This window comes from Crocodylus porosus, unplaced genomic scaffold (assembly GCF_001723895.1).
Source record: "Crocodylus porosus isolate Cpor-Errol unplaced genomic scaffold, CroPor_comp1, whole genome shotgun sequence".
NCBI classification, from domain to species: domain Eukaryota; kingdom Metazoa; phylum Chordata; order Crocodylia; family Crocodylidae; genus Crocodylus; species Crocodylus porosus.
The window spans coordinates 27,220,823-27,247,566 of NW_017728951.1; the positions used below are offsets into that span (position 1 = coordinate 27,220,823).

Consider the following 26,744-nt stretch of genomic DNA (forward strand, 5'->3'; position numbering starts at 1 on the left):
CTCTCCCAAAGCTAAGCCAGCAAAGCCCCTCTCCCGTACCCTGTCTTTTCTCTCTGGCCATCTGTCAGCTGCAGATAGGCAGTGGGGGTGGAAAGGGACGTGTGTGTCCCCTGCACAAACCCTGGGACTTGGGCACCTGAATTCCTGGACCATGACCCCATACCCTGTCATGAAAGACCCCACAATGTACACACAGATCTGAGACTGAGCCCAGGAGAACCTCTGCACTTTGGCACATCCCATGGACCCTGACTCTGGCTCCTGTACACCACATCTCAGAGGCCAGAGCCAGGCATACTGCCATCCAGATCCCATTATACACCCTCTCCCTGAGCAGCAGCTGACATGGGGAGCTTGCCTCTGATGGGTTTGGGTGACAAGGGGCAGAACATCGGGATTGGGTCTGCATGGAGGCAACTCTGTGACCTTCCTGGCTCAGCCAGTATCAGCAAGTACTTGTGCCATGGACACCTGGGTTGTTGCAACTCTTTTTTAGTCTACAGCTACAGGATCCTGGAGTACTAGGGCATGAAGAATTTAGGGGCTGGTGGGGTGGAGCAGGTCACTGAGCATCCAAGCTGAGGCAAGCCTGCTATGCCCCTGGAAACTTCCAGAGTAAGTTGGGCATGGCCAGCTGCCTCTCTGTTGCAGATAGAGGACACTGGAAATTTTCAAGCTGGAGTGTAGGGCATTGCCAAAATCATAGGATGTCTGCTGGAAGCACCTGGAAAATTTGGGGTTGTGAGGGTGGCCTGATCAGTGGAGTCCTGGTGACTCTGGAGTAGGGTCAATACCCAGCTGCAGTGAGGAGAGCCATATGCCAGGACCTGCTCCTAAGTGCATCTGTTGCTCCTTCCATCCATCCACCCTTCCAACCTTTCATCTGCCCCCTCACAGCCAGACCCTCATTCACCCTTGGATGCTGAGACTCCACAGGTACTGCCACGGACCATGGAAGACCCCTTCCTTTCCTGCTCTATTATCCAACCCTGGTCACACAACTGGCAGTATGGGGAGATGAGGAATCTTGTCACCATCTGGGGCAAGGCAGAGACCCAGCACCAGCTCCAGAAAGGGCACTGGAACAAGTGCACTGTCTTCAAGTGCATTGTCCAGCAGAGGCAGGCATGGGGCCACAAAAGGGACTGGGAGCAGTGTCATGCCAAGATCAAGTGGATGAAGATGCATGTCACAGTGCACTCAGGTGCCCTGTGCCTGAGAGCGGAGACTGCTCTGGGGAGACCCCTAGTGGCAGAAAGGGGGAGGCTCAGCTGCCAGTCACCAGGGCTGCACAGGTGCTGGTTGCCGGGACAACTGGTAAAACCAGCTGACCAGGAAGGGGCAGGGCTTATCCCTTCTTAAGCCCAGGTAGGAGGCCAGGAAGGCAGTCTCTCTCCAGCAGCCGTGGGAGTAAGGACTCAGCTCAGACAGACATAGGGGAGGACTCTGGCCATGATAGCATCCCCTGGTCACTGCTGAGGTTGGTGGAGCCCTTCTTCCCCCGCTCCCTCGCAGGGAGTAGATTTTTGTTTGACCAGACAGTCTAGTTTTTATGTTGTAGCCCAGGGGCTTTATGTTTTATGTTTACTATTTTGATCAGAGGCTGGTGTGTGTCAGTAGGAAGAGGGACCAAGCTGAGACACGGGCAATACTCAACAGGTTTTCTTTATTAAACACAATAAAAGTTTGGCAGCTGCAACATTTTAAACTGAGACATGTCTCTTCTTCATGCCAGTGCCCCCACACTGTAGTGTTTGCCCTAGGGGGGGTAGTAGGGAGGGAGGGGGAAGGGGAATGTTGTCCAGGCAACCTGAGTTCTGGGCAGTGCTGCCCAGGATGCAGAGCCAGAGGAGCCCAGGGAAGAGGATGCATGGCTGAGTGCCAGAACACAGGCACTCAGAATCGTCTATCCCTACCCATACAAGGAGGGTGCTTGGTCCTCAAGAGGAAGTTATCTAAGGCTTTGTGCATCTGGACTACCTGCTGTTGTGTGAGGCCAGTGCCCCCAACGTTAGTTGGGGAGGGGGTTTATCCTTTCCTCTATACCTGTGCTGTGTATGCCTGATCTATGCACTGTACCTTCTCTGCCCGAGCTTCATGGAAGACTTTTCTCCTAGTCTCACAGATGTTGTGGAAGATGCGTGTGGTGGCAATGAATCATGTCTGGTTCTCCTCATCCACCTTGAGGCATGCACTGAGCGCCTGCCAGCATGCCTTGAGGCAGCTGAAGGCTCACTCCACCATCATGTGGCACCTGCTGGGACAGTGGTTGGACCTTCTGCTTGTCCACCTTCCCACCATAGGGCTTCATGAGCCACCATGCTCTGGCACCCCCAGAGTACACTGCTCCTGAAGATAGAGGAGGTATGACAACATTTCCAGTGATCAAATTTGGGACCTCAGGAGCATAACACCTGCTCTCCATCAGCTGAGGAAGTGGGGAGTTGCATAAGATATAGGCATCATGGGCACTCCCTGCCCAGCCAGCAAAGAGGTAACTGTAGTAGCCCTAGTGGTTGACAATGCCATGCAGGATGATGGAGAAGTAGCCCTTATGGTTGATGAATACTTGGGTGGCCTGGGTTGGGCAGAGGATGGGAATGTGGGTGTTGTACATGGCCCCCGCACAGTTGGGGAAGCCCATATGGCAAAATCTGGCAATCACTTCCTGCGGGTTGATGAGGTGGATGCAGCAATTGACCAGGAACATCTCCCAGATGGCGTCTGTGGCCAAAATCTTGCCCATGATGAACTGGTTGGCAATGTAGTAGTATCTGTGGGGAGTGGTCAGCTTCATGATGGTGAATACTGGTGGTGATAGTGATTCTCTGGAGGGAGGGGTGGCTACATACAGATGTCTGGCACATGATGGGGAGGCAAGCTGGGTCACAATGTCCATGAAGGTGGCCTGGCACATGTTGGAAGGACTGAACCCACTCTTCATCATCCCTGGTACCCAAGATGATCCACTCCTGCCAGTCAGTGCTGACTGGTGCAGGACCAGAACTGGTGCTTAGGATTCCACGGATGCCAGGGTGCTCTGGCACCACCTCCAGAATCTTAAGTGGCCTTATCCTGATCGGCCACATGAAAGTAGGTGTCCCAGTCCAGAACGTTTGTCAGGTTCAGAGTGCAGTGGGTGGCTCAATCGAGGATGTCTGGCTGCTGGGTTAGGGGCATAAAGCTGCATGCCGTGTTGACCAGCTGCCATGTCATGTTCAGGTGGGTACATGTGGTGTCACACAGCCTCAAGTGAAAGTCACTCAGAGCAACAAGCAGGACACACTGCAGCTCTTGGGTCACCCTTCTTGGGTGTAGGTGGCAGGATGCCATGGTAGGGTATGGGCATGCACAGAGGCATGTGCAACTCATGATGGAGGATACTCAAAATGGGGCTCTTCTGAAAGACTATGGCTGAGTCTGAGGGAGGGTCTGCATTGATGTGTCAGAGGGTTGGGGGTGTGCTTGTGCATGCTCAACAGCCAATTGATTGTGTTCAGCAGTCTCTAACAGCTCCAGGAGCCTGCAGGGCTTATTGGGAGGCATGTAGAAATGCCCCCAACCTACTGGCCTTGGCCAGTGCAGGCAGTCTGTGTGCTTTGTCCCCCAGAGTCTGAACATGTAAACTGCTCGCTACTGATCTAAACTAGGCCACCTACAGGAAACTGCATAACTTTTATTGATTCCTCCTCAGGCTTTTTGAACATCTGTACTTTGCGAAGGAGAAAGGGAGGGGGAAAAGATATGCCTAGCTACTCTTTTGTAGGTGAATGCAAAGTAAATCTTGTTAAACTGTGACATGCATGTTTACTGTGCAGAAAGAAATGAGTAATCTATCTTTTAAAAATCAAGGAAAAATTAACTCCTCTGAGCTCTCTTTTAGTACTCATAGGATTAGTATTTCATTATATGTATAAAACATAACATTACATTTGCTAGTATACTGTGAAGTGTATTAGATAGTTAGAAGTACAATACAACCTCATTATAAAGAACATCTGTGGGTCAGGGAGTAAAGTTCATTAAGAGAGTGTTTGTTATAAGAGGGTTAGTTAATTTGCTGCATCATCATAATGAAAAAAACAGTTCTTGATGTTGGGATTATTAAAAGTGGAGAGGGTTTTGTACAGAGGATTTAATATCATAAGAATGTGTCATAAAATAATATATGACAACATGAATAATTTGTTTTGCAATTAAAGTGACCGTTTTATTTTTAAGGAAATCTGGGACACTGCTCCCCCTGCCCACCTATCAGCAACACTGCTGCAGGCAGAGGCAGGTGAGCAGGGGCACTGGGCATAGTCTGCCAGGGAGTCATAGTGGTATGTGGCACCAGGCAGGTGGATAGGCGGGCTGCAGTAGCAGCAACAGTGCCTGCCTGCCCACCTGCCTGGTACACCATGCTGTTCCACCTACCTTTCAAACTGCACCCCATACCCCTGCCTGCCTGACTGCTTCTGCCAGCAACAGCCAATTCCAAGACTTTTCTTTCAATTTTCACCAGTCAACCAGAGTGGCCTATGAAATCCAGGACTGTCCTGGCCAAACTGGAACATTTGGTCACCCTATTTGTAATTACTTAACTTTCTGTTTTGGTCTTTGTTCATTTACTTGCTAGTTCACCAAATCTGATACTCATTGCTGTACACGTGCAGTTTGTAATATGAGTTACTGGGTATACCAGGATGCCAGGTTCCAGAATGTGGTAGACCTTGAGCTCCTGAAGGGGCTATCCATGAGCAGCCTGGGGGGGACCACTTCTGACTCGACTGCCACTTCTTTGGTGTTATGAAGATAGAGGAGGGTTCAGTGATGCTATTATGGATTCCCCCCAGAGGTTACTCATGAAGTAAAGCCACTGGGCTCCTTCCAAAGCATTGGTGCTGGAACTGTATCGATGACATCTTGTTTCCCATGTCCCATGAGGTGGCAGTAGGTGATATTGCTGTTGTCATGACACCTGATCCACGAGTATCAAAGGTAATTTTATTGGGGAAAAAAGGAAACAACATAAACAATACTATACTTAAGTGATAGAAGCATGGGATCCCCTTCCTTCCCAGATCCTCCCCAGGTATGTCTCAGAAGGGTCCCAAATATCCCAAGCCAAGATCCTTCTCTGGGTCTGGGTTGCCCCAATTCTTCCTGGCCTCTGGTGTGCCCTCAGTTAACATCCAGAAAATAACATAAATAAAATGGGGCCTTCAGGCTCAAAACATTTGTTTCTGTCATTTTTATTTGAATGACCAATACCCAAATCCCAGGAGTGTGGGATACTTTAGGCTATATCGGATCTGTATCTTTACTGTGGAGCAAAACAGGATCTTTACCCACTTCACAGTGAAGCTGTCTTCCATATGTAAAATGTGACTCTATTTATGGGAAAGACGCCTTATTTTAACCCAAAGCCTTCATGACCTCAGTGATTAGTTAATTTATAAATATCCAATGCTAGTGTTATTGTCACAGCATGATGGATGGCTGTGATCTCCCCAAGGCCCCCTTACTGTGCCAAGCTGGCCCAATGGACACCCTTGATTCTTGCCCAGCACATAATTAATATACAATAGGGAGGCTGCCTTTATGTCATCTTGGACACGGTTTTGTGTCTCTAACCCCACAGTCTCTAACCCCATGGGCTCCTGGACCCCTTGTGGGTCCCCTTCTGCAATGGGTGTTTTGGGGCACCCTAGCCTTATGGGCTATGTGTGGCTCCAACCACCCCTTTACCACGCCCCAAGCCTCACAGATGGAACTCACGTTGTTCAGTCTGGGCCTTCTTATAATTTGGCCCCCTGGTCCTCCCTGGGCTCCCTGCAGCCCTGTCTCGCACTGCGCCTCCCTGGTGCTAAGGCTGTCTGCAGCCCTGTCTCGCACTGTGCCCTCTCTGGCGCTGGGGTCAGTGCACCCCCAACTGCTGCGCCCTGTCTGGCACTGGGATCCGTACACTGCCGTGGGTCCCCTGTGAGGTCTCCTCCTTCCCCTCACCCAAACCACTGGTCTTAAACAGCAAATAAAACACAAGCCCCTGGGTTATAAATTCAAACTGCCTGGCTATAACATCATTCAAGCCACACCAGGGGTGCTCTGTCCCTTACCAGTATCAGAGGCTATACCTGCAGTCAGGCCTCTCTCCCCTTTGGTTGCTCTGGGGGAGCTCCTTCCCCCTTGGCTGCTGGCAGGGAACTGCCATCCTGGCCTCAGCCCTGGGGTTTATGTGAGCCAGGCCCTGCCCCTTCCGGTCAGCTGACCACTGGCAGATGTGGGCCACTAGCTCACTCTGGTTGCCCTGGTAACCAGAAACTGGGACTCCCCACTCACTGCTAAGACTCTTTCCCTAACAGTTGCCACTCTTTAAAGGAGCAGGGCACCTAAGTGCTCTGCAAGAGTTATCCATCTTGTTCCTTACCTAGCTTTGAAATATTGAATTCCTCAGACCAGCCAAGGTCAGACTGAGGGTTTGCAGGATCCAGTCTTTCACCTACATCTGTTTCCCTCCTCACTTATAGAAGAGTCCTTCCACCTTAGTGGAGTTAGACTTCTCATAACAACACTCTATAACCATTGTCTTCCAGCTCTAATGAACCAGGAAAGAATAACAAGGATGTGGGTCTAGATGGAACTGAATTTACACATGCTCTGCAGGCACTGAGCAGCTGTATGGGCTATATGGTCATAGGCCAGCACTAAGATAAACCCGGAAAAATGTGTTTCACTCAGTCACTTATCCATGTCCATCAATACTATAGTAGCGAGAAAAGTTACTGGCTTAAGTTGCTCTCATTGGCCAATAGACTTGTACTTCTTTTACCATGAATTGACCATTTGAATCTTTCCTGGTTAACGCAGGAAACTGGCCCATCTCTGTAAGTCATGGAAAGGCTCACTACAGCAACAAGACATTTTATATCATTTTCATGATCAAACTTGGAAGTCATTCCACAATGTCACTGTCCAAGTATTAACTGCCTGTTTGTAAGGCATATAAACTGGGCAGGACAAGAAAATCCTCTCTGGAGAGATTTTACTATTCTACAGATGCCAAGGAATTGTGAAATATTTTAATTTGTCCCCAGAATGGAACGTGCAATGCCCAAAAATTCATCAGAGTTTGTGTGTAGAACACACCAGTCATCAAGAGCTTCCTCTTGAATCAAATCCAGTCTCAGTCACCTTTATGTAGACTGAGTAGTCAAATTGATATATGTATTGTATCCTTAAAATCACTGGATTTACTTGCAGTATAAGTACTACTCAACAAAATGAGTGATGGTGGCAGAATGTTCAATCTTAATCTCTAAAACGGACTTCTGTTTTGTACTATTAAAAAGAGCAGGAACATTTTTTTTAAACACAAGCTAAGAGGATTAAAGTTTCCAAGTATTATTGACCATCTGAGAAAGAGGTTCACCTTCTTACTCCCCCCCAGCCTACCTAAGGAACATTTTTTTTATGCAGTATTTTTAATAATCATATAATTGTCTGGGATTAGACTACTAAAAGAAATGTAAGATTCCAGAACTGAGAACATGATTAGATATGTGTGTGGGTAGTTAGATATGTGTATGGGCATACATTTTATTTCAAAGGTTTTAATATTGAGGTGGGAGTAAGATAGAATTTCAGAACCTTCAGTTTAGTTTTCAATATATTATTCAGACTAAAACATTTGGGTATCTTTAAAAATTTAACATCTGTCAGTTTAATTAGAGCAATAGCTAACTATTGCACAGTAAAGCATTGCTTGTAAATCTTGTTGTGGGCAGTAAGCATTCAGTTTGACTGGCCAGTTTTCTGAAACTATTCATAAGTATTCTTATGATTGATTAAACTATACTTGAATATATGCTATCCCAAATGGACATGATTTCATTTTGCCAGTCTTTCCACTATATTTAAAAGAACATTTATTTACATATTTGGGCTTGAAAGGTGTTTGTAGGAAGTATGTAGGAAATGCAAGAAAAATACTAAAAATACTAAACACAGATTATGAAAATTAGTGGGCATGTCTACACAAGACACTTAATGTCCATTGGACTAATTTTACTGCACATTAGCGTGGCTGGCAAAAATTGTGCTAATGTACGAATGCACAGTCCAATGTGCATTAAGCCTCACATAAAAAGGGTTCATCCGTGCTAATGCGCAGTAGTTCCAATTATGGCGCATTGTTTAGTACCTGTAATAACAGGTACTAAACTTAATGTATCATAATTATGGCATATTAATGAATGTGTAGATGCACTCAATGTGATTTAACATTTACAACACAAATACACCACTAAACCTTTCTATTTTATTAACTGGCACTGTGCAAGGATAAGGTATCCAAATGCATATTTATGTCTCTATGATAAAACAGAACCTACTAACATAAACACATTTTGCTTTCTGAAAAGTTCCAGGAGGTTTTTCTGCTGACATATAACTGTTCAGTGTGGCTTATTTCCACCTGTGTTTTAACAAAATAAGTTTCACTCTCCCTAAATGCACTGTAGGGTGGTTATTGTCATATCCATTAACTAGCTCACACAAGGCATTTGAGAGAGATCATAATTTACTGGGCTAAAAAGAGTGTTTATTTTAATATGGTAAACTTCCATCCGGTAGTCTCCAATGTGGTATTTTTTTCCCCAAAATTGAAGAAGGTGTTTTTTTAAATGACCAAATTGCATTTTATACACCTTTTAAACTCAACTATGTCATGACATTCAGCCCTAAATGAGAGTGATTAAAAAAAAAGTTCTTGAAACTCGCTAAAGCCTTCCTTTATACCTCAGTCTTATGACAGTCCCATAAGTCATTTTTTGTTGTTAAAATTTAAGTGTTTTCCAGTATAGTACAGAAAGTAATAATTCACATATGAAGAGGAAAGCTAGCAATTTTATCTTGTTTTGTCTGATTGTTGTCAAAGTGATAACAGCACCAGCTTTTCACACTGAGGTTGTGGAAGGACAACAACCTCAGGAGTTGTGGTTGCTGGCTAATTGTATAGATGTGGTTGTTGGCACTTGATATATTACCCAGATACCTTGTTCCAGGCAGACCCAAAACCTTCAGATGGACCACAACCTTTCCATTCGATAGTAGGCAAATTTTATTGATACACAGTGATAGCAGATAAGAATAATGCAAACAATTTGGTATTTACCAGTTCTAGAGCTGCTAAGACTGCCAGAGTTGAAAGCCTAAGATCTCAATAGACCAAGAAAGGGCCAGAAAGCCCAACAGTGAGAGACTGTGCCCCTGAGGGTTAAAAATAACCAAAGCAGAAAAGCCTTAAAATTGGTCCTGGGTCAGACCTGAAAACTACACCCTCTTGGTGAATATGAATCTGCCTTTAACTCCAAGATAAAGTTAAATTACGTAGCATTTCCACTGGCAGATAGTTTTCTTAGGGTGCATATCTTCTAAAGCTGGCCCCATGTAACCAATTCAGTTAGCCTACATACAACAGTGCTGCTTAATATGTAATGTCTTTATATTAAAAGGTATGTAGTTATATGTATGCAATGGAGCTATATTTATGTGCTTAACTACTTGCATAGGAAATATATTTTCTTCATAGAAAACCTGATCCTGCCATTTATGCTGGAAACAAAGTTGTAAAGCTAACTATGGTGTTCTAGCAAGCCCTTTGAAACCTGCTATCCTTGGAATGCTATGTTTGCATAAGCAGATCAAATGGCTCCTTCCCCAGTTGACTCCAAACAGTTCCTTCTGCTCCAGCTTATTTTGGGATGTTGCAGAGTATATCTTTGCAAGACTGTTCTCAGGCAGCAGCTATGCTATCAATGAAATGCAGAGGCAATGAATGAACCCTACCCCAAAAGATCTCATTTAATGAGATTGTGTAATAAGGAAAATTAATGGTGGAAAAGTCAGAAGAAATCCATTCATGATGTATACCAGGTTTTACATAATAAACAGAAAAAGGATTATTTTTACTATGTTACCTAAGAAGAAAAGTGATGTTTAGATGAAGAATACGTGTTTCGTTGCATGTATCGTTTTATCCTTTGAGGCTAAGTACTGACAGTCAAAAAGACTAAGGTCAAATTGATTCAGTCTTCACAGGTTAGTCTAAGCTTCATAGTTTGAACCAATACGCAAGTGAACAGACATTTACTTTTGGTTCCAGAAATACAGCCACATGCCTACAGTGGCTCAAGCCAGAAGCTGGGAGGCTCTAGAGCATACCTCCCTGCTCAGCTAGAGCAGAATGGTTGGGACAAGGCCAGCCCTATGAGGGGGGCAGGGTGTGATGGAGGTGCAAAGCACCCTGGGATGCAGGGGAACTGTGAGTTAACTTGAATCTGGAGGGGATCTGGGACAGAAATTCAATAAACTTGTTTAACTTAAATCAGTTAAGTTTGATACTGCATCCATCCAGGTTTGTCTTAAACCAGTTTTGGCCATTTTGAAAGTGGTTTATGTGCACTAAACTTCTGTAGTGTTACAGATCTGAACTGGTTTCTGATCACTTATACCAGTTTACATGTAACTTCTGTACCTAGCTCAAAAGAATTAAAAAGATAGCTAAGGATGTTAGAATGTATATTTTCTTCTCTATTGCTTGGTCACACTTGAAAGAAGCATAACTATTGAGAAAATCACATTATTTTCTTTTTATTTAGCTGGACCTTTGGAACTGCCTCTTTTTGAACTGATCCCATCACAAAGACAAGTTGTTTTTCATGGAGACCGCTTGCCATTTCAATGCACTGCGACGTATGTTGATAATACAACTCAAGTACATTGGTACCACAATGGTCATCTTCTTGAAACTGATGAAGAAAGTGGAATATTTGTGGAAGACAGCATCATTCATGACTGTTGTTTAATTACACGGTAATGTATATATTTATTGATATATGTATATATATTAATAATATACAGAATTGTATTCAACATGAACAGCTAACAAGAAGTAAAAAAAATGTTAGGATTTATGGTGGTAATAGTTTCATTTGGTGAGGTGGAAGCGCTCTAGCTACATGCTCTTGAATCTTGAGAGATGAAGACATGGAACCTCTATGGCTATGTATAGAGATTCTATATATTCTTATTCACTTCTCTTTTTGCTGAAACTATACCTGAAAGATTATAATGCGATTCAGTTATAAAGGATGTAAGGGATTTAATGAGTTTACATAGGATCTAATACATTAACTGGTAGGTTGATAGATTCTATAATATTTTCAATAGCAAATCTCACTTTTTCTTCTCATTGTCTGTCTTTACAGTTAGCAATATTCTGTGACCCTCCCCAAAGTATGTGTGTATGTGCACATGCATGCACACATTTGTTATATAAATACAGGTGTCCGATGCATCCAGAAGAACTGAAGAAACATGGATAACATTAAAAAGATCATTTTTTAAAATAGTAAATAATCAAAGGACTGTCTAGTAATGAATGTGCCATGTTGGTTTGTACCTCTGTCTTATCTTTTAGTTTCCCCTTAACTTTATTTACATATTTATGTTTGTTTCCTATCCCAATGGCCAAGACCAACAGTGAAAGTTCCTAAGCTATTGCAAGTACCCTTTCAGTAAGTCCCCTGCCAGTTTCTATTATTTATCATAAAGAATCAATCATGCAGGATTGCTTGTGTTCTCTTATCTCCACCTTCCTCTGTTTAGAAGATAAAGTGGAAGTAACCATGCTAATTAGCTTTATGTCATTAATTTCTTTCCAGCTCAACCACATTCTATTAACATAATGTATCTGAAATGCTTCTTGAACTGTCAAATACAGGTTATAAAATAAGTCAAATTACTTCCATGCCATTTAGAGCTGATGATTTGACCCTATTTTATATTATACAGAAGGAAGGTGTGGGAGTGGCCTATCCTTACATCTACTAATGTTCCTGTAATATCAATGTATAGGGCTGTAAGTGATAATGAATAGGAATATTAACTAATTAGTATGTTAATATTAAGTTCATAAGAGGCTGTAGTGTGGCCAACTCACTTCAAGCATTTCTCCTTATTTCCATGATATTAGAATTAGGAGACATACTGTCAATTACCATCATTATAGTCTTCAAACAAATTATATTTTATATTACATGAGCAATCTGTAGACAGGAAAGGCCCAAATAATACTGAAATTATTAAATTGTTTCATAATCTTTGGTGATACAAAATTGCTACTCTTCCTCTTTAAAAAACTATAGAACAGTCTGAATTTTATTTAATACAGCTACATTTTTTCCAAATCTTGTGATCATACACTATAAAGTTTCTTTTCTTTAACTTGATAACAATAATAAAAGCTTATGATATATGCTGTCAAAATGACACTGCGAAGGTATTTCAGAATGTTTTAAAATTGGAAGCTTAAGTATTTTTATTACTCCTCTCTGTTGCCCAGATTCTCCACTTTTAAATATATAAGACCAAATGCTCCAATCCAACTGGCTTACTGCTGCTGTTTAGCAAATTGTTCTGTTGGGATCCTGGGGATTGTTAGAAAGGAACTTCTTGCAGGACTGGGGCCTAATCTGCACAGAGCACTGGGCTTTTCGAACTGGTCCTTTAAAAAACCCCTGTGTTTCAATCAACTGATGTTTACAAAAAAGGGTACTGACAGAGATGTATATACTCTTCCCTCAGACAGCAGGAAATATATTGCTATAATTTTGGTCCTAAAAGTATTTGTCAGTATTTTGTAAGTTTTGTGTAATTACCATGTATATTCTATGTTATGGTTTTGTTTTGTAATGGTCTTATTATTTTGAATTATTTATATCGTGGTAGTACCAGTTGTAAACCAGCACTCCATTCTGGTAGATACTGTACAAAAGTAGAACAAAAAGACTGCCTTGAGTTTAGGCAGTTTTTTTATTTTTAAAAAGTGTCATTTGTATAGATTTGTGTAAAATATAAAACTATTCCATTATGTGGTTCTATAAGCCTTGGTTTGCTCTTGTCTATGTGCAGCTCCCATTGAAGTCTATATCATTTCTGTGATTGTACTGGCAAGCAGAATTTGGCCCATAATGCCTAGTGTTTTATAGTTCTATTTCTAAAGCTGACTTTGAACAAAGAGGCACAACTCTGTTCCAAAAGTCACCTTTTCAAGAATTTTAAATTATTATTTTTTGGGTAGCTCCAGATATTTCTGAATATGGATTTACAACATAAATACACCACTAAACCGTTCCATTTTATTAACTGGCACTGTGCAAGGATAAGGTATCCAAATGCATATTTATGAATCTGTGAGAAAACAGAATCTACTAAAATAAACACATTTTGTTGCAATAATTAAACTATGTTTTTGAAACTATGTTCTGTCCTGTGACATTTTTCTTGGCAAAAGGTGTTTCCTTATGGGAGATTTGAAGAAGGTGTTTTCAATTCTGCTAGCTCACATTTACCATTTCTTGCCAACAATAATAATAAGTGATTTCACTCATATTGAACTCTGTCATTATGCCTGTATATAAATGTCGTAGTCATACATGAAAATGTAAATGTAATATGGAACTAATTTCCTCTTATCGGTGAAGTGATGTAGTAGAAATTGTGGCTTGTGTTTATACAAAGACAGGGCTCATTTCTTAGGCCTAGACTGTTAGATTTCAATCTAGCCCATAATAAGGGCAGCACAATGATAAGTTACCCTGGAGCAGTCTGGAAGGGAGGGAGACTGCATGTGACTCAGTGAGGGGCAATTTCCCCTCAAGTCTCCCCGGTGTTCTGCACAGGGGGAGCCGTAGCGTTAGGTGCTGCCATAACAAAAGCTTCTGGGTGTCTGGTGGAAACAGTGCTCTGCCTAGTTCCTAAACATTTTACTCTTTTCTCTATGTGGGTTGAGGGGAGGGGGAAAATGTACCTTGTTTCCCCAAAATATAGGAAGATATGGTACAATGCACTAGAAGAGGTGATTTGGTCATTGCCCTACTTTTTCTTTTTTTCTTTATGCCAGTGTTCAGGACAAGCTAGATCTACTTCTGTAGGTAGAAAAATCCCTGCCCAATGGTCTATCATTAAATATTGATTGTTTTATATTTCAGTTCACAGAGATAATGTTGCAGTTTTCATGAATCCAGCAACTAACTCCTCAATATTGACAGTTTTTGGTTTAAGGTAGTCTCATGATTTACCCAATAGACTGTATTGACTACTGCAGAGTTACTTTGTTCTAATATGTAAATACTTGTGTAGGCAGCGTTTAATGGCATTCATTTCTCTGATGGCTTTAACAGCTGCACTGGAACCATTATAGTTTGTGGAGGCTCTTTTGTAAAACAGTAAATTGTGCAGAAGGTTAAGTACCCGTAAAAATAGTTGTTGCTAATGGGAGAACTTACATGCCTTTAACTAAGACTGAAATAGCAGGTCATATTATAAGGCGCACTATTCACTTTATCTAAATATTTTATGTTAATAAATACTAAACATTCATATTACGTGTAATAAAATATCTTTGTTATGTGCCAGTTAGAATTTATGCTGATCCTTCCCATGAGCCACAGAAAATGATTTTTTTCCTTTCAAAATGTGCCCCCAGTATAGAACTATCAGTCTTCTGAAATGCAGACTACCATAGATATACCACTAACACTTAGAAAACATTAACAAAAAGAAACATGCCTAGCAATCTGAATTTTTAATGCATGTGGTGCTTTTACTTTCCCAGCAGTGTGCTATATTTGTTACAATGAACTAAACTGGATTATGTGTTAATGATAAAGGAAACAGGTAACACCTGTTAGAGACAATAAGGAACAAAACTATCATAGATCCTTTCACCAGTGCAACAAGGATAAAAAGAGTTTAATAAAATCTAGCTACAAAGCCCAACTGCAGAGTACTAAGCATTGTGTTAACTCTCATTTTAGCATTGCTGTTACAATAGGTGGGTTTTTTTTCTTTAAAGTTCCTCCTGCTGGAGGCATGTGATTATACAAAAAAAATCCCATCTTTTATTTTTCAAAGTAGGTTTCTAGCCTGACCATTACAAAGAAAAACTTAAAAAAGTTACACAGCACTGATCAGAAGGTAAATTAGAGTGTAAATAAAAAGAATTTAACTCTTTTAAAAAAAAAATTATGATTTTTGAGATGTTGCTTTTTTTCTTGTTTAACCAAATATTTTTAAATGCTTGGTGTTACCAATACTGTACAGGGTGAAGGAATTTCTTTGGCTTAGAAAAAGAGTTGCAAACCATACTAAGAAAATGTGGGTGATTCTATGTGTTACTAGTTTGGCAAGTTTGAAACCTCGAGGGGCATATTTTTGCAGAAGTTATTGGACAAAGGCAGGGAAGCAGCCCAGATGATCCCCAGACTCTCTTGTTTGTGGCAAATTTCCTAGTCACAGTTTGGGATGGTATTAGGAAAAAATAACATTTTGAAAATAGTGAATATATTTAAGGTTTAGGTATATGTTGAGAACAAACTGTCAAAAATATAAAGTAGGGGAAGAATCTGTGAATCTTAATTGAGCCAAGGCAAAATTATAATGATTTGGAAGAATTAGGAAGCAGACCAAAGACTCCGATTGACCTCTTATATATTTAGAAAGGACTTTTCATTTTGCTGGTATTATCTACTTGAAGATGAATGTGTGACTAAGGGTTATATTGAAAGGATTGCAGAAATCATAAAAAATGTCATAATGCTGATGTTTTGCTTCGGTATTACACCTAATACAAATCAAATTGCTATACATAAGTAAAATAAGCAAAGCAAAGTAAAGCAAAACACTTGTTTACATTGTAAGTTGATTTCCCTGTATTATTGAGATGTCTTCAAACTGGGCTGCAGTAAAGTATAGATGAAATCTCTAAAAGTCTTTATTGCTCATAATTCCAGTAAAGAAACCCTTCTTGTGTTGTTTTTTTAAACTGCAAGATAACATTGTTAAAATCAGTTCAGTTCATTTGGGGAGGAAATAGACTGGAGACTTAATTATCTGGGAGTAACAATAGATTGTTATGTTACTTATTTTGGGAGAGGAATTAATATTAGAATTTCTTTCAAATACCGTATTTTCTTACATGCAACATGTACGCTTTGCAAAAACCAGCTGCAGGAAATTTGCGTGTGGATTGTATGCAAGAAATGTGGTAAGTATTGTTTCTGCCTCTTAGCAGCAAAAAGCAAACGTAAACTCTACATGCAATCCACAGGGAGCAGAACAATGATCAGGCTCAGTTCCCTAGCTGCGGTTATTCAGTTACCTCCTACAAGGAAATATCTTTTTTCCCTTCATTCTGCCTTTCAAAAACAAAATGCATCTCTTATTTTGGGGTGTATTGCACATGACAAAATATGGTAACATAAATTGGTTAAATAAAACTGTGATGGGGAGAAAATTCACAGCTGATCCATCTTTCAAGATTTAGGAGTACCTTGTAAACAAACTTGTGAATTGAGACCCAAATCCTAGTATGCCTCTAAAGCACCACTTAATTGCATAAGGCACATAAGTTAATCCTGAGTGCCAGCCTGTCAGTAAATATAACCTTAGAAAACCCCTCACAAAACACCCTGAATCCTGTTTGAGCATCTGTATTTCTTAAGTTTCATGTAGGCACTTCCATCTTATCCTGAAAAGCTCTCCACCATACTCTGTTAACCTAAACTTATTCTTTTGAGCATGATGAAAGGCAGCCACCAAGGCCCCTCACCCGTTTCATACCCTTCTAACCCTGTTCCACCTGTGATAGTACTCAAGTCCGTAAGAACTACTTCACAGTCAGGGCGGCTAGGGTCTGGAACCAACTTCCAAGGGAAGTGGTACTGGCTCCTACACTGGGGGTCTTTAAGAAGAGGCTTGATGCCTACCTGGCTGGAGTCATTTGAGCCCAGTTTTTCTCCTGCCCAGGCAGGAATTCGGACTTGAAGATCTACAAGGTCCCTTCCGACCCTACTTCTATGATTCTATGAAGTCCTGCCCAAATTCCCAATACATGTGCAGTGTTTGCTTTATACCTAAATGTCAACATTCAGCCTGGTGTGGTGCTGATGCCCACCTTTTTGAACTGCAGGCTAGTGCTCACCCAAGAATGGTGAAGACCCAGTTTCTAGGCCCCACTCATTCTGAGGAGTTTGAATCCACACATCCTCATTTCCCAATACATTGCCACCAGGCTGGGGGCTAAGTGGGGCTAAAACTATCCCCATCCCTCCAGTTGGAAGTTGCCAATGAGCATGCCAAAGGCACCAGAAGTTCAGGAAGCATGAGAGAATCATTTTATTTATATCATAGTATTAGACCATTATAGATTCAGCTTCCCTTTTCTTTCTTTTTCTACTGCTCTTGGTTTTTTTTATCTTTTTGAAGCAAAAAAAGGTTGGCTAGGAAGGAGGTCCTAATATGAATCTGTCAACTTCAGCCTTATCCATTAAAAATATTAATTTTTAAAAAACTAAACTTCCAGGTTTTTGTTGACCTTGTTTCTCGATGTAAATGCATGTAGTTGTGTATTATGGATGGAAAGTTTGCCTATAAGTTGTGGTGTCCCTACCTATAAAATTTGTCAGTTGGGAAAATTGCTCCTGTCACCCTGTCTGGTCTTGCCTCTGAGTTTTGGGTCTCAAGCTGTCACCAGTTTCTCTATGTAAAATCATATGATTCTATTATCAGACTAAGTGGAAAGGTAGTATCTCCTGTGAGTCAAATGTATTAAGTCAGCTGGTCAGACCCTGCAGTTCTACTCCCTCTAGGACAATAACAGGCAATTGATGGCCATGCAGTTTCTTTAAACAAACAGTCAATGAATGGGGAAGTTTCAGAGAATGCATATTATAGAAAAGCTTAGTACATTATTAGCTTTCTTATCTCTGGGGAATAAGCTGCCTATGGCTTTTCAGAGAGCACCTTTCAGAGAGCAACCTTGTTAGAGCTCACTGACAGCACCTTGGCAGCCTTTCCACAAAAATCACTGCTCTCTCACTCACTCATGCGCGCTCTCTCTCTCTAACTTAGAGCACAGATATAAGTTATGTTTTTCAATCATCCCTTGAAAATGCAGTGCCGTGATACACATACATGGCTGCAGAGCACTTTTAATTGCACAACAAATTAATCCTGATGAAATGAGTTATCAGATGAAGGCACTCCACTTTCGAACACCTTAGGGAACTTGTGTTCCATAGGGTTAATTTGTTGCACAATCAGGGCTGTCAACAGGTTGGGAGGGGGGAGGGGGAGCTGGCTGGTGTTGCCTGGCCTGAGCTGGAAGCGGGGCAAGTGGACCAGCTCAGGCCCAGCAAACCCCAGCCGGGAGCTTGCTTCCCCTTGGTGACATCCCTGGAGCTGGGAGGGTTGCTCCTTGGCTACAGGCAGGCTTCTCAGGCTCCTGCATGCAGGCTCAATTCCTGCCCCTCCCCTCCCTTTCCAATTCAACAGGTGAATGTCTGTTGAGTCAGGGTGGGGGGGGGGCACTCTAACTCATGGGGCTTCATGTAAACCACCATGAGTTAAAATGGGGGCCTGAACATCTGTTAGCACCCTTGGGCTAAGCACAGACAGTCGAAAAGCCTGAGGCTGTGTCAATTCAGTATTTGCAGGTTAGTTTAAGTTGCAGAGACTAAACTGAAAATCAAGTGAACAGACATTCAGTTTTGATTTAGGAAATGCAGCCACATGCCTGCAGTGGCTCAGGCCACAAGCCAGAGGGGTGCTAGAGCATGCCTCCCAGCCTGGCAGCCACTGGCAAAGTGAAGAGACTGAAGACCGGGAGGGCTCAGGTCTAGCACACTGAGCCAGGGAAGGAGGTTCAAACCCCCTCCCTGATCCCAGAACCCAGCTGGGGTTTGCCTGGGGGGGCATTCCCTCCCATGCTTTACCCCCTATCCTTACTCCCCTCCTCATGCCCTTGCCTGCTCTGCTACAGTGGTGAGCAGTGAATAGCTGCTGTGCCCCTGCCAAGGAGAACCCAGATAGAGTCTCGTGCCAGTGGGAGAGGGGGTTTAAATCCCCCTCCCTCCTTCCCCACTACCTGAGCCTGCCAGCGCATACTCCCCACCACTCCAGCGGGGAAAATTCTGGCAGGGGCTCCCCACTCCCCTCCCAACCCCCCACCCCAGCAGACCCGGCTGCAGTCCCCAGCTGGGTTTCCCACCGACACCCCCTTATCAGCCAGCTCTTACTACTGCAGGTAGGGAGCAGAGAGGCGGGGCCAGCCCTGTTCTCTGGAGCGGACAGCACAGTACAGCCCAGGGCTACAAAGCATCTGGGATCCTGAACAACTGTGATTTAACTTGAACAAGGAAGGGGTTTGGAACAGAAGTTTCATAACCTGGTTTGACTTAAATCAGTTAAGTCTACATTCAACCAAACTTATCTTAAACCTGTTTCAGCCATTTTGGAATGGGTTTATGTGCACTAAACTGTTGGTTTAGATCAACTTCTGATCACTTATAACAGTTTCTATCCCTAGCCCTAGAGTACTTCCATCAGATATCTCACAGGCCTCACAAAACAAGGTTTACAGTGTTTTTGAAATATAATATAGAATCTCTGAAGCCAGCAGATTGTCCCATTTCCATTCATATGTCTATTTACATATTCTTATATGGAAAATCATGTATGCTTTGCTGTCCTGTTTGCTCTTCTCTCAGCCCTTTCCTTTGCTTACCAGGTTGTTCATGGTATTTCATGTTTACAACGTTATTACAGAGTATAATGGAGAGCTCAACTTTTGCGACATTGTTATATAAGCATTTGAAGGATAAACCTGACAAATAATTTAAAAATTAAAAATTAATTAATGTGGTGAACTCAGTATTTTTTTTTTTTTTTGCGAGGGGGTGGGGTTGTTTTGTTTTTGGCTAGTCCCAATGGCATGTAATCAAATAATCAAGAATCATCATAAGGAGGTTAATACTTTTCATGAATCATCTAGGAAATATTTTACTTTAAAAGCTTTTTATGCAATTTTGCCTATTGAACTGATTGTCATAATGTTATTTTTGTCTGAGAACTCTATTAGTGCACAAATCACAAGAGCTATGCAAATTGAATAAAACTTTAATGTTGTAAGAGTCTGCAGACAACTTCTCTGAAAGCAAATGGAAGTTGTACAAGTCTAACTTCATTGTTCCAAATAATTGCTCTGGCAGTTAAATAAATTCCAAGATACATAGAAAACTATTGCCTGTTGACATTACTTCTTAAAATGCCAAGAAAAATATTAATAACAAAAAGCAAGGATTTAACTTTAATAGTGAAACAAGTTTTGTCCTTCTCTCAGATACATCCAACTGGTAAGGAATTATAAAATATATTCTGTTTGAAATAAGCATTGGCCTAGCTGCTGTTCTCTTATGTAGTTTTAGAGACTAACCATAGGCCATAGGATACAATCATTTTTGAGTGTCTCAGAGCTGCTGTTATAGGTCCTTTGACCATGCATCTGTAAGCTAGTTTTTTTGTGCTATTTCCAGGTGCTGGATTACATTAGAAGAGTCTATCCTACTTGTGGTTAGACTGCTTCCAATACAGTACAGTTTGCTTTCAGTATTATTAATTTGTGAACGTGGCTTACAGCCACTTTTGCATGCATTCTTCACCTTCAGCCTTAGCGCCTGGTCCTCTGTACTTATTTAACAAGCTTAGAGGCAGAATATAAAACAAAACAACTTTTACTGTGTTACTGTGTAACAGGTTTCCTGTTCTACAATGAGAAATTGCCATGCTCCTCTATTATTGCTATTATTAATATATTTATTTTCATATTATGAGAAACCATGTGAGTAAAAAATCACTGTAGGTCACAGAGTGATTGACCTATACTTTTAAAAGATATCTGACTTTTGTCAAGTTTTTAAGTGTCAGCTTGAGAGTATTATCTTGGGATAGTATTTTGGACTGCTGATGTCACTTCAGTCAGTATTATTTGTTTGACAATCCGAAGTAAAATGAACGTAATAGAGTGCTGACACTGGATCTTTTGGCTCATATTTTAAGATAAAGTTTCTTTCTTTCTTGTTCTTTTTGTTTTGTTTTGTTTTCGGTTTCTTGTCAACATATTTTTATAAAAATTCATCAAATAATTAGATTAATTCTGTTGACATCCACTGGGTAGCATGATCTTTTCAGGAGATAAAATAAGGCAAGTAAATTAAACACTAGTTAAATGGGAATGAAATGTATTGTCTAATATATTACATTGTTTAAATGTTGAATTTTTAATATTTATAGATTCAATTAAGCAATAAGTTTATGCTTGTTTTCTATTTCAGAAGAAATAGAAAATCAAGTGCACTGAATTTGCTGTAACCCTGACAAATTGATTACACCTGGAAAACATTTTCTAGGCATCTCCTGTGTTGCATAAAATACCCTGAAAAAGTACTTATTTTAATCTTCCTATTCTCTTGCTGCTGCCTGGCACAAGCTTTCTTTGAAAGGCCTCTAGTGCTTTAAGGCTATTTATTTCAGGGATAAATAAGTAATTTTGTCTCAGAGAACATACTAGTAGTTTAAGTTAGTTTTTAGGTACCTAGATTTAAACATTCTCTTTCGGTTTTCCATGCTTTAACCTTTAATTCTCTGTGAAAGACTGCATTCCAAGCTGCACCATGCTCTAGAGACCATTTAAAAAAAAAACTTCTTTCATATTAATAGTTTATAGAGACTGGTTTAGATGTAGGCTATGGGAGACTTTTTTGCCTAAATTGTGGAAAACAATCCTTGATGATTCTTTGTCTGAAGAAGAGTACCAAAAAAGGTAAATGCTGTTTCTGTTCATAGAATTTATTTTTATTTCTTCCCCAAAACAGAGCTTGATTCTTCCAGTATTGTACAAGAAATTAGGTCAGATTCTAAAACCTTTTAAAAAAAAAAAAAAAAAAATAGTCTTCTGTACCTTCCTCTTTGATTATTCTGTTTTCTGAGATGTAAATGGCTGTCGAAATATAAGCTAAATGTTGCTAAGGTATTACTTAGGGAAAAGAAAGGAGTAACTCTGACTAATGAGACCTACTTCTGATCCAATTAGTTATACATATCTATAATGATGACAATCTATGCTCCAAATGAAAATCTTTTGCCATCTCTTAGATGATTAAGGGGGCATGCTTTCCAGCTATGTTCAGCTTCCTCACTTAGCAGTAACCAATGCTGCAGGCTGCTGTAGAGGATTATAGACTTTTTGGGAAGTGTCACATTTACACTGCAATTAATTTTCTAATGTGTCAATCATTACATTTGAAAGAGGATGAATTGTGCATTATTTTTTTTTTAGTACGGAGAAGGAAACATGAAAACGCTTTCCTTTCACTGTTCTCTGCTGTAATTAGAGACAGATTCATGATAGATTCATAAAGAAATCTAAATAAACAAGGCTTCTATTCTACCCTCTGTACTCATCTCTAACCTCTCCATTTAGAATTTTTCAGTGCCAAATTATGGCTGTCCCCTGCCATGAATGCCTAGGCTTTCCTGTATTGTACTGCTTGTTTCTATAGAAGATAGTAACTCAGTTGTAGGACAAATATATTGTTTACTTAAGTCTTTCTGTCTCCTACTTCACCTTTGGAAGTCTCACCAATTCCACAAAAGAGACAAGATTGGCAGAGTGAAAATTCTGTGCATGAACCCAGTTGTCTGCATGAGAGGGATTACTGGTAAAGCTGCAACTATATGGCATCTTGTGTGAATAAGCCCTGAAATAGATGTCACCAAATGAAGCAGATCAGCTGTGCCAGGATTTGTGGTGGCACAGCAAATCCACTTCATTTGGTCAAATACATGTCATCCATTGTCCTTTGTGTTGGTTTTACAGGACAATGCAGAAGGTGTTCTCCACTTCCAGAGACATACCCATGGTAAACTCTGGGGTTCCCAGACATCCTGGGGGCACACCTCTGGTGGCAGGAAAAGCTGGAGCACCCTGGTACAGTATGTGGTTCTGGACCCACCAAACAGCTGATTCATGGTCCTAGCCATGGCACCATACCAGAGTTTTCTAGTTTTCCCTGCTTCTAGAGATGTACCCCCAGGATCTCTGGGGCATATCTTTGGAAATGAGGTGTCAGGATTCTGTGCTTGCAGACATGTGCCCCCAGCAGTCTCCAAGACTTTGCCCCATTTCCAGAGACATGCCAGAGATTGTTGGGGACACAATTCTGTAAGTAGGAAAAGATTAGTAGGTGTTCCTTGGGTTTGAGGGGTCCAATTATGCACAGAAATTCCTATGACAGACATGACTACTAGGGCTGTGCGAAATGGCTATGTTTCAATTCAGTTTTGGATTTGGCCATTTCGGAGTGACAATGATTTGCTTCAGTGTTTTGGATCACTGTTCTGTTTCAATTCAGCCAAATCTGTTTCAGAATTTTGACACTGTTTGGGTGATTCTGTCATAGGCTATAATGGGGAACCACTAAAATGCCTTTAACTTTATCATTTCTTGCATGATTTGAATGAAAATTGCTGGGGTGGTAGCCTCTTCTGAGAACATGAAGTCTACCAAGTTTCAAGGAGACAGATGGAGGGGTTTTTATGAAACTGCACCTCAAATTGTTCAAAGCAAAACTTGTGTCACGTGTGCGTTAAGGCAGAGCAGAATAAAAACAGCAGGCACAGTAGCCCCTTCTCAGGACACAAAGCCTGCCAGGTTTCAAGGAGGTAGGTGCAGAGGTTTCTGTGAAACTGCACCTCAAACTGGTCAAAGCAAAACTCATGACGTGTGACTTTGTGTGTGTGTTAAGGTGCAGCGGGATGAAAACAGCAGGGATGGTAGCCCCTTCTGAGGCCAAGATGCCTGCTAGGTTTCAAGGAGAAAGGGGCAGAGTTTTCTGTGAAACTGCATCCCAAGCTTCTGAGTGCAAAACTCGTGTCACTTGTGTGTATGTAGGCAGAGTGGGATGAAACCAGCAGGGATGGTAGCCTGTATCAGGGGGTCTTCTTGGTTCCAGTTAGATCTCCACCTGCTCACCTGTTTTTGGGCCAACCGCCTTTTATTCTTTTCTGCCATGCCTTGATGGAAAACTGATTCAGATGTTTCCCAGGTAGGAGGATGCCCGTTTAGGTGACTTGGGGTGACATCCATTCTGCAGCTCAATACCTTCCCGACACTGCGGCCCATGCCTCAGATTGCATTCTTCACCCCCTCCAGCCATGGTCCCCTTTGGCTCCCCCTTAGGCCTTGGCCCTGTCTTCAGGCCAGTCAGAATCCTGAGCCTCTTGCTCTAGACATTTCTTGCAGTGGGCCCCTAGCCCTTTGATCCCCCTTTGGGTCCTGGCCACAGCATGGACCAGTTGAGGGTACCTTTGATACCTTTTATTAGACCAACTGAATAGTTGGAGAAATATATCTTAGCAAACTTTCAAGTTTAAAAACCCTTCATCAGGCTGAGGAAGCATCTGCAGTTGGTGTGTGTGTGCTCTTCCTGGATGGAATGAATAGTGAAGAAGCCAGAGGCTGGTATGCATGCAAGAAAGCCAGTCAGTGAAAATGTAAATTGAGGTATCAGGGGGTGAAGGACAGGCTGGGAGGGGGGGAAGAGGGGAATGTACCTGGGGAGTCAGATGTCAGGCAGGTTATAGTGTGTCATAATCCAATGTCTGTATTGAGTCCATGAGTTTTTGTATCCAGGAGGTTGATGAAGTGAAGTTCATAGGCTCATCTGTGAAAAGCAGTTAATAACAGTGCTACTAAGAACATGCTCTCATATTTCAAACAGCCTTTATGTCTATCTCCATCAGTTGCCCAAAACCAACATATATCCTAACCTTCATCAAATTTGTACCTCTAACAGAACTTTAGCAGTTATCTCAAATACTTTATAATCAATTGTATCAACAGATCAGCATATCAGTTAAATTACACCTTATAGGCCACTGTTGTTCAACCTCTCTGGCCCCATTGGTCACATGCTTGGTTCAGGGCCAGTATACAGTCTGAATCCTGTGTGTGGGTCCATCTGTGGGCCAAATCAATTGTGAGATCTGTCACTGCCAGTCCTTGGCAATAAAACCAGTTTCGTTCAATACGAAAATGAAATTTGCAGTTCCTACCTGAAGATCAGAGCCACAAGTGTACATGAGAAACTGTAGTATTTTTTTAAGTTATAGATGTAGATAGTCATCACACAGTGTCACCAAACTGTATAACTGAATCTACTAAAGGCTATTTACCACAAGTTACTGGCTATCTAATTTCTTGAGGGTTAAGACAATGGTCCTGTAATGACTGTATTGAGAGAGTCATTCTCCACTGTATAAAGGAAAATTAAAAAGTAATATAAACTGTCAAGTAAATAATCTCCTGGAGATTATTATAGTCCACTTCAATATACATGAGCACATCAATCTAATTAGCTTATATATAGGTTTTTATTTATATCATTTTAAACTAGTCTGTCTGTCTATCTATCTATCTAGTTGACCTTTTCAATGAGATAATTTTCAATTCGTATAGCATGATTCAAATTGAGAAAGGTTGGTACATTTTTTTTTTTTTTACTGCATATTACCTTTAAAAATTTGCTTCTGGCAGAAAAAGGTTGAGTGCCTCCAGCCACAAGACTCTAAGGTTTTGCTTTCACTACCTGATATATAGTTTTGAAATCTGTTAAATAACAATGAAATTATGATTTTTTTATTGTGCACTTTCCCTATACTTTGCATGTAAATCATTTCTTCCAGGATGACTTCTAACATTTCAACAAGCTATTGGGCAGATTCAGTTACTAGAATTTTTGTAAAATAACCATATATTTCAGGGAAGTGTTACTTTATTCAGTCTCCCAAGCCTTTTCAAACTCTGGAACTTCTTTCCAAAATATACTGAGGTGCAGACAAAGGAAAATTCAGTCTTGAATCACTGACACATTTAAAGTGTAAAATCTTTGCTTCTTAAAATGTATCAGTTATAATCCTTTTTATCTGTGAGATGTATCCAATTGTACTGATGGGCCATGTCCAGATAAGCATGGACATTTGCTTCCCCAGGGACAAGTAGCAGTGGCATATCTTCCCTAGGCTAGGTAATGCCCATGCCATGTACGCTCTGGTATATGGCAGGTTACCCCAGTTCAGGTAGAGGAGCCTGGGACCAGCACCAAGATTGTTCCAGCAGCCTTACCTGGGATCCTGGGCACCTCCTAGGGCTGAGCCAATGGCAGGAAGCTTGGCTGGCAGCTGAAGCATGGCTCTGGCCAGCCAGGATCCGGTTTTGGGTGGTGCGCGTTGCCATCACGTGCCACCACGCTTTTTTTTGGCATGGGCTTTTCTGACCACAGGATCTCCCGGAGTCAAAAAATCCCCTCCCCCCTTCCCCTCCCCATACTGCAAGGTAGCAGGGTAGGAAACATCTGCTATGTGGAATGTGGCACCACAGATAGGTCTGCAGCGCCATGTACCACGTGTCCACGCTTATCTGGATGCAGCCATTAAGTCCATTGGATCCTACTGAAGTCCATGCAAAAGCCCTGTGAACTTTTATGAGGCCAGGATTACATCTATTATATGAAGGTAACCCAGATTTACTGGTTGAAATATTTGGGAAATAGTAACAATGGAAGTTTTAGGAAAACTAAAATATTTATAACTGTGTTAGAAATATTATTGAAAATGCATTATGAATAGTGTTGTTAGAACAGTACAGCTACCAGCTTTCCCTGGTGGGAGGAGGAGGTTGGAGGAGAAGCTACTAAGGGCTCTTTGTATTAAGGTATCACTCTCTCTTTGTTTTGCAAATTTACTATCTCTTTGTTACAGTAAAGCATATACTCCTTAGCGTTCTCATGCAGATAAGAGTA

General features: G+C 41.3%; 1 protein-coding gene across 1 annotated transcript in view; it reads left to right on the forward strand.

Moving 5' to 3' along the window:
- The window catches only part of LOC109324124 (adhesion G protein-coupled receptor A1-like), a 552,135-nt gene that overhangs the window by 264,577 nt on the left and 260,814 nt on the right, over nucleotides 1-26,744 (forward strand). The window contains exon 7 of the mRNA XM_019556021.1: nucleotides 10,644-10,857. Within this exon, the coding sequence (XP_019411566.1) occupies nucleotides 10,644-10,857 (214 nt within the window). The remainder of the gene's footprint in view (nucleotides 1-10,643; nucleotides 10,858-26,744) is intronic.